Source organism: Vipera ursinii (genome assembly GCF_947247035.1).
Source record: "Vipera ursinii genome assembly, chromosome: 15".
Taxonomy (NCBI): domain Eukaryota; kingdom Metazoa; phylum Chordata; class Lepidosauria; order Squamata; family Viperidae; genus Vipera; species Vipera ursinii.
The window spans coordinates 8,662,014-8,670,983 of record NC_139528.1 but is presented as its reverse complement, the minus strand read 5'-3'; the positions used below and the strand labels follow the sequence as shown (position 1 = coordinate 8,670,983).

The 8,970-nt window shown below is 44.3% G+C and overlaps 1 protein-coding gene across 1 annotated transcript in view; it reads left to right on the top strand.

The window, feature by feature from the left end:
* Positions 1-7,649: 7,649 nt before the first annotated feature.
* Positions 7,650-8,970, top strand: part of LOC310647191 (uncharacterized protein) — a 32,365-nt gene continuing 31,044 nt past the window's right edge. Inside the window, 1 exon segment of the mRNA XM_083374247.1 lies at positions 7,650-7,878. Within this exon segment, the coding sequence (XP_083230373.1) occupies positions 7,824-7,878 (55 nt within the window). The 5' untranslated portion in view covers positions 7,650-7,823.

The following is an 8,970-nucleotide window of genomic DNA, read 5'->3' as shown; positions in this document are numbered from 1 at the left end:
TTTACAGCTGAGGTTGGGTAAATTCTAAGTCGAACTGGAGTCTTGTGGGGGGGCTTCCCTATTCTCTCTCCTCAGAGCTTGCCAGGGGGGTCTGCTGCCCTGGTTTCCCCCTCCTCCACTTCTTGCAGACTCATCTTCTCCTCTGGTTTCAAATCCAACTTTGATTACAGCCATAGGGCAGCCCACTCCTGTTTCCATAGGAGAGCCCAGCACTTATGGGACACCCCCTTCCTTCCCCAGCCAAGCAGAGGGGTCAGTGTCCCAAGGGGGAGCAGCTGATTGATCCCACTTTCCCAAGAGTAAATCCACAGGTGTTCCCATGGAGAGAGGGGCAGCTCCCCCTTGCTGGACCAGTATATATTCAGCTGCTCCATTTTATATCCAGTTTAGGAATTAAGAACTGTGTTAGAGTATTTAACATTTACAGGGTTAATACAGCATCCTTAGCAGCATTGTACATAAGAACATGTAGCATTTCCAGGGTTAAATGTTATTTCCTCAAGAGATGGCTTATGGGAATTGTAGTATAGCTGTTTTGTGAATACCATGCTTAGCTAGTTAAGTGGGTGGAATTTCATAGTTTATGGCAGGACTTCCTGTCTTTGTCTTGGTATTCTCTCTCTACACGAACCCTAGCATGTGGCTGGGTGATAACAAGCTCCGTTTCAACATGTAACTTGCACAGGATGGAAAAGTTCCTCATTCTTTTACCTAATGAGATGGGTCCAGATTACCACCTTGCACTCTGGAAGAACCTTTGCTGTAACCATGAGTTATTGACGTAAGGATGCCGGTGAATAAAGTAATTTGCTTTATCCCATTCATTTCAGTTTATTCTGGCTGTCTCAAGTGGAACCAGCAATCACATCTTCTGCTTGAAGCATCACAGTAAAAGAATGATGAACTTTTCACCACGTCCATCCCAAGACAGGCTTTGATCTCCCTGATCATCTCTGAACTGGAGAGTCACACGTTCTGATTATTGCTTTTTAAGGGATGTGAATCCCACACTTCCATGTCAGGTGGACTAATATCTTCATCAAGTTGTACAATTCTGCAAAAGTTTAAATTAGATATCTAAGTATCTAGGGTATGGCAAAGCCAGGACTGAGTCCCAAAGTCCAACTTCCTCCCATTTAATTCTGAGAAGATTAAACGAGGGTGGCTGAACGTGTGTGGAAATGGTCTTGGGAGGGGAGAGAGATGTAATTTGGGACTTTCCAGATTCTGTTAATGTACCCTTACAATAAAGACAGAGCTCGTCGTCCTGGTTCTGCAATATATATATCTTCGTGGAAGTTTCTAAAATTTTGAAATCTGGGTGACTCTTTTCCTTAACTGTGTGTCACTGGGATTCTAATCGTGGGCTATATAAAAGTGTAAATCAGGGGAAATTAGTCAATGATACATTCTTCCCTCACCCCGCCTTCTCCATATCTTTCAAAAATCTGGGGAACTACCAGAGGATTAGAAAAGAGCTGATGTGGTTCCCATCTTCAAAAAAAGGGGGAAAAACAGAGCGAGCCAGGAAACTACAGACCAATCAGACTAACATCGATACTGGGAAGATCCTGGAAAAGATAATCCAAAAACCTATCTGTGAACAACTAGAATAGAATAGAGCTGGAAGGGACCTTGGAGGTCTTCTAGTCCAGCCCCCTGCTTAAGCAGGAGAACCTACTCCATCTCAGACAGGTGATTGTCTCTAGCCTCTTCTTTAAAATCTCCAGTGATGGAGCACCCACAGCTTCTGGAGGCCAGCTGTTCCACTGGTTGATTGTCCTCACTGTCAGGAAGTTTCTCCTTGATTCCAGGTTGCTTCTCTCCTTGATTAGTTTCTATCTGTTGTTTCTTGTCTTTCCTTCTGGTGCTCTGGTGAACCATGTGACCCCCTCTTTCTTGTGGCAGAAGCAAACAAAGTTATAACTAGTTGCCAGGACAGGTTTGTTAAAAACAGAGCGTGCCAAACCAATCTTATTTCATTCTTTGACAAAGCGACTAAATTAGTAGACCAGCAAAATGCTGTGGACGTAGTATTCTTAGACTTCAGCAAGGCATTCGACAAAGTAGACCACAACCTACTTCTTGGTAAGCTAAAATAAAGTGGGACAGACAGCATCGCCATAAGATGGATTTGTAGTTGGCTGACAAACTTTAGTCAACGAGTAGTCTTTAACGGTACTACATCTACACGGAGGGAAGTAAGCAGTGGGGTACCACAAGATTCTGTCCTAGGCCCGGTATTCTTCAATATCTTCATAAACTACTTAGATGAGGGAATAGAAAGGGAACTTATTAAATTTCCAGATGACACTAAGCTGGCAGGAGTAGCCAACACCCCAGAAGACAAGCTTTGGACAGACTTGGAACACTGGGCCCTATCTAACAAAATAAAATTCTTTGTAGAGAAAAGCAAAGTCAGGAAAAAGCAAAAGTACACACATAGATTGGGTGAAACAAGGATTAATAGCAGCAACTGTGGGAGGGATCTTGGAGTCTTAGTGGACAATCACTTAAACATGAGCCAAGGGTGTGTGGAGGCAGCCAAAAAAGACAATGCAATCCTAAATTGCATTAACAGAGGGATCAGTCAAGATCACATGAGGTACTAATACCGTTCTATAAAGCTTTAGTAAGACTACACCTAGAATACTGCAACCGGTTTTGGTTCCCACGTTACAAAAAAGATGTTGAAACTTTGGAAAAAGTGCAAAGAAGAGCAACTAAGATGATTAAGAGCCTGGAGACTAAAATGTATGAAGAACGGCTGCAGGAATTGGGTTTGCCAGTCTAAAGAAAAGAAGAAATAGGAGTGACATGAAAGCAATATTTGAGGGGCTGCACAAAGAGGGGGGGAGTAAACCTATTCTCCAAAGCAACAGAAAGCAAGACAAGAAACAATGGATGGAAGCTAATCAAGGAGAGAAATAACTTGGAATTAAGGAGAAACTTCCTAAAAGTGAGGACAATTAACCAGTAGAACAGCCTTCAGAAGTTGTGGATGCTCCAATGCTGGAAGTTTTTAAGAAAAGATTTGATGGCCATCTATCTGAAGTGGTATAGGGCATGGCTCGTCAACCTTAAAGACTCAAAGAGCCATTTGGACCCATTTCCCATTCATACAACTCCACAAGGGCAAAATGAGAGGAACCATCAATCATCACCATTCCTTTCTCCCAAATCCAGAAGAGACAAACTAAACAACAGAAAACTGTACAACCCACAAAAGAACAGAAAACACCAACCTGGTAACAAGGGGAAGATGGAACTTGGGGACGTCCCCTCCGCAGCCCTTCCCCATCCCAATCTCTGTACTGGGTCAGGTTGTCCTTGCATCCTCCCACCCCAGTTGCTATGCAGACGCAGTCTCAGTTCAGGCAACCAGACCAGTTAATCACTCTCCCTGAAGGCCACTAAAGAGACAGAAGAAGACACAACCGGTGTAGGTGTCGCAGGGTTCCTCCCACAGCCCCAAAGACCAGGCTTCAGGGGAATGTTGCTCTAGGGATCAACTGTTGTGATTCAGCATCAGCCTGTGGTTTCAGCAGCTGAATCGGACAATTCGGAGGAGGAGGAGGAGGAGGAGGAGGAGGAGGGGTTTGGAGAGCCTTTGGTTGCAGATGCATCGCAGAGCTCTCAGCCAGGCCCCTCCCGTCTTGTTCCTCCTCAGACCCAGCTGTGTGAGCCTGAAAGATTGGACGAAGACGATCCACAGCTGGCTTTGTTCAAGGACGCTTGAAGCAGGAAGCAGACAAGCAGAAGTGAACAAAGAAAAGCAATGAGGCACCTCGGGAGGAGGCAAAGAGAACCCATTCCCTGAGACTGTTGTTTACAAGGGGAATGTGTGGGAGGTGCTGGTTGCTGAAGGCAAGCGTTTGAAGAGCTTCTGATATAGTCTCGGTTTGTATTTGGTTTACTCTGTTTTGAACTGTTTTGTTTAGTTTTTGCAAATAAATTTGGTTGGCTTAATTCCAGCCTATTGAATATAACAAAGGGGTTGTCCCTGACATTTCTGCAGGGCCGGTTGTAGGCTGGAACAGAACATCAACTACCCCACACTGGTCTAATGATATAAGATAGACTTGGGGGGATGGGGCAAAGGGAGGCTGGCCAGGGGATGGCCAGATTAGAGACACCCAAACCCGCAACTTCATAATGGTTGGAAGGGACCCTCCTGTTCTGTTCCAGCCCACAACCGGCCCTGTTTGAATGTCAGGATCAACCTCTTTTTTCTTCTTATAGTCAACAGGCTGGAAAAACCCAACCAAATTGATTTAAAAAGAAAACAAAAGTTCAAACAAGAGTTAAACAAGAATAACAGACCAAGACTCTAGCAGAAGATCTTCAAACGGTTGCCTTCAGCAACCAACACCTCCCACACCTTCCCCTTTTATCATCAGTCCCAAGGCGTGGCTTCTCATTGCCTTCTCCTCCTCTCACCAAGTTTCCTCATTGCCTTCCTCTGTTCTGCTCTTCTGGATTGCCTCCGGCTTCTAGCGTCCCTGAATAGATCCAGACTAACATCGAAACTGGGAAGATCCTGGAAAAGATAATCCAAAAACAGATCTGTGAACAATTAGAATAGAATAGAGCTGGAAGGGACCTTGGAGGTCTTCTAATGCAGCCCCCTGCTTAAGCAGGAGAACCTACACCATCTCAGACAAGTGACTGTCTCTAGCCTCTTCTTAAAAACCTCCGGGGATGGAGCGCCCATGATTTCTGGAGGCAAGCAGTTCCCCTGGTTGATTGTCCTCACTGTCAGGAAGTTTCTCCTTAATTCCAGGTTGCTTCTCTCCTTGATTAGTTCCCATCCGTTGTTTCTCGTCCTGCCTTCTGGTGCTTCTGCTGAACCATGTGACCCCCTCTTTCTTGTGGCAGAAGCAAAAAAAGGACAGAAGAAGACACAACCGGTGTAGGTGTCACAGGGTTCCTCCCACAGCCCCGAAGACCAGGCTTCAGGGGAATGTCAGTCTAGGGATCAACTAGCCCAGACTGGTCTAATGATATAAGAAAGACTTTTGGGGATGGGGCAAAGGGAGGCTGGCCAGGGAATGGCCAGATAAGAGACAGCCAAGCCCGCAACTTCATAACGGTTGGAAGGGACCCTCCTTAGTTTCTCAGGCTGCAAAAGAGACCGGGTGTGTGTGTACAAATGAAGGCAAATATACGTGTTCCAGGATTATGTTGCAAGATCGAATCTGGGCCGGTAATCAGGACCAGAGATTTACTCTTCCGAGGTTTCGGACTCCGCCCACTTTCAGGGAATTTCTCTCTACTGGAACATGTGCTTTGGGCTAGTCCAGGGGTAGGCAACCTTGGCTCTTTTATGCCTCGGCAGAACTGATCAGAGGGGAACAAATAGAGCCTACTTAAGACACCAGAAGATAAGTTTGGCCTTGGGGCAGCTGCATCTCACAGTTGGCTCAACAATGACCTGTGACTGACAACCCTGCCTTGGTCCTCCTGAAGAATAGTCTGGGCCAATAGAGAGGCAGCAGTGGACTCTAAAGACTCTTGAGGTCCATCTTTGCCTCCAGTACTGTCAATAAAGTAAGATGTGCTTCACTCTGCCTGTCTTCTGGTATTTGGTTCAAATTTACCTAGGAAAATTCTCCTGCAGGTGCAGCTACTTCTCTCTGATAGGTACATGGCCCATGCTGCATTTTGCTACGTTGTTCCTTCGATTGTTCTATTGTATATGTTTTTAAGAAAATAATTTAAATGATTTTAACGTGAAGAAGAAGAAAAGGAGGAGGAGGAGGAGGAGGAGGAGGAGGAGGAGGAGGAGGAGAAGGTGGTGGTCACCATGATGTAAAAAAGATGCTGAGACTCTAGAAAGTGTGCAGAGAAGAGCAACAAAGATGATTAGAGAACTGGAGGCTAAAACATATAAGGAACGATTGCTGGAATTGGGTAGTTTAATGAGGGACATGGTGGCTCAGTGGGTTAGGACGCTGAGCTTATCGATCAGAAGATCGGCAGTTTGGCGGGTCGAATCCCGAGTGCCGCATAGCAGAGTGAGCGCCTGTTACTCGTCCCAGCTTCTGCCAACCTAGCAGTTCGAAAGCACGTAAAAATGCAAGTAGCAAAATAGGGACCACTCCGGTGGGAAGGTAACAGCGTTCCATGCGCCTTTGGCGTCCAGTCATGCCGGCCACATGACCACGGAGACGTCCTCGGACAAGCGCTGGCTCTTTGGCTTTGAAACGGAGACGAGCACCGGCCCCTAGAGTTGGAAACGACTAGCACGCATGTGCGGGGGAACCTTTACCTTTACCTTTTTAGTTTAATGAAGAGAAGGACGAGGGGGGACAGGATAGCATCCTTCCACTATCTCAGGGGCTGCCCCAAAGAAGAGGGAGTCAAGCTCTTCTCCAAAGTGCCTGAAGGCAAAAGACAAGAAGCAACGGATGGAAACTAATCAAGGAGAGAAGCAACCTGGAACTAAGGAGAAACTTCCTGACAGTGAGGACAATTAACCAGTGGAAAAACCTGCCTCCAGAAGCAGTGAATGCTCCAACACTGGAAGTTTTTAAGAAGAGACTGGACAGCCATTTGCCTGAAATGGTATAGGGTTTCCTGCCTGAGCAGGGGGTTGGACTAGATGACCTTCAAGGTCCTTTCCAACTTTTTTATTATATAAAATTTTTATTCATAAAACATGAAACTCAGTCAACTGAACACTCAAATTGACAGGCACTAATGGTTGACACGGGTTGCTGCCAGCATCCTAGGTTTCAACCAGGTATCTCTTTAAAATGTAAGATGTTCCAAGTAGTGCAGTTTTTTATAGCTTTGCTGGAGTTATTGCAGGAAGCTGCAATTTCTTGAAGTATTTTGCAAAGTTTTTGGACATAGTTCCCAGTGCCCCGATGGCAATGGGTATCACTGTTACACGTTTCATCCATAACCACGCAGTTTCGATGGCCAAGTCACGGTATTTCGTAAATTTTTCCAGTTCCTTTTCCTCGACTGGCATCTCCTGGTACAGCGATATCAATCAGCGGTATGCTTTGTTTCTCTATGACTGCGATATCTGGCATGTTGTGTTCCAAATGGCGATCTGTCTGTATTCAGAAGTCCCACAAGATCTTCACCCTCTCATTCTCGACAACTTTTTCCACCCTATGTTTCCACAACTTTTCGGACACAGGCAAGTCATATTTTTTACACAATGCCCAATGGATTAGTTTAGCAACTCGGTCAAGTCTATCTTTGTAATCAGTTTGCGCGATTTTGCTGCACTCACATATAAAATGTGAAACAGTTTCAGCTTTGTGGCCAAGTCAGCAATTTGGATTGTCAGTAGATTTTTGTATTTCGCTTTCATGGCATTAGTTTGTAGTGCTTGTTCTTGAGCAGCCAGTATTAAGCCTTCCGTTTCTTTCTTGATGGTTCCCAGCTTAAGCCATGCCCATGTCAAGTTGTTATCACATTTTCCTTCAATGTTTTTCAAATGTTGTCCATGCAAAGCTTTGGTTTTCCATCTATTTAATCTGTCATCCAGCCGTTTTTCCTTATATTCTTCCTTTGTTTCTGTTATTTGTATTATTTGTATTATTATTATTAATAAAAGGGGAAAGGAGGAGGAGGAGGAGGAGGAGGAGGAGGAAGAGGAGGAGGAGGGGGAGGAGAACAAGAAGATGCAGCAGAGCAGGACGTGAGTTTTGCTGATCCCTCGTAAGAGGGACAGTCTCAGCTCATATAGTATCTTTTGGGACCTGCCCTCCAAAATTGCTGTAAGAGACTCTCATTAGAATATTACGCAAATTATGTGACAATTCACACTTTTCAGAAGTCAGACAAGGTTTCATTTCGCTAGCATGTTGCACGAGAGGGTTCTCGGACTGTGGTTCTCAATCCTTCTCTTAGGAGCTGGTAAGTTGTGTTTCTGTTACTGAGTTTCTAGTATTAGATGCTGTTTGTTGGTTTGTTTCCTTGGGTCCTTGCAGGATCTTAGCTCGAATAGATATAAAACTCTTGAGGAACTTTCTCAAGGAAAGCTGAGGAATAGAACATCAAGAAAAAGGCAGGCAGGGTTGAAATGATAAACTCTAGCAGAAGAAATAGAAAATATTTCCCCCATTTTTCTTTAGAAAACATAAAAAACATAAAGAGAACGTTATCTATGTTTCGTGTGGTTCTGATATGTTACTCAACAGTATAGTCTAAATTAACAGGACTAAAAACCCAATTTCAGATCAAAATCTAATAATACGGCAAGTCAAGAGTATGTAAATTAAAATTTCAAAGTCTCTTATCATTTTATGTTGATTAAAATAACTACAAAACGCTGAAAAAAATGAGAAAAACAAAAAAAGTTAAAAACAGGAAACAGATTTTTTTTTCAAAAAAAAAAAAAAGCAAAACACCCAAAGTTCGGAGAATACAGTTTTATAATCACCAGGAAATATGTACAGTTTGAAATATACCTAGCTAATATTTTAATTATCAAATGCATTTGTAGGGATAGACCATCTGCCGACAAATTTAAAACTTGTGGACTTCAACTCCATGACTTTCCCAGCCAGCATACAGTAGCTGTGACATGGCTGGCTGGGGAATTCTGGGAACTGAAGTCGACACGTGTTAAAGTTGCCGTGCTTGGACACCCCTGCAATAGGATCTCCTGCTTGAGCAGTGGATTGGACCAGAAGACCTGTCAGGCCTCTTGCAACTCTGTTATTCTGTTGTTAGTCTGCAACGAGGACATTGTGGAAAATATCCACACAAGGACATAGAAAGGGGGGAGAATAAGGAATAGCACATCCTCATGTTATGCAGCATGTGAGACATTTTAGCCCAGAGCAAAAGCCATGCATGGTCTGAAGGAAATGGGCGGATCCAGTTTTGGGGCCCTATTTACAGTCACAAAGGAAACTGGAAAGGAAGCATGAAAATGCAATTAGATGGGGAGTTCTAGGGGCAGGACCTTCCAAACCAAGCATCTTGGCTTTTCCTGATAAGACT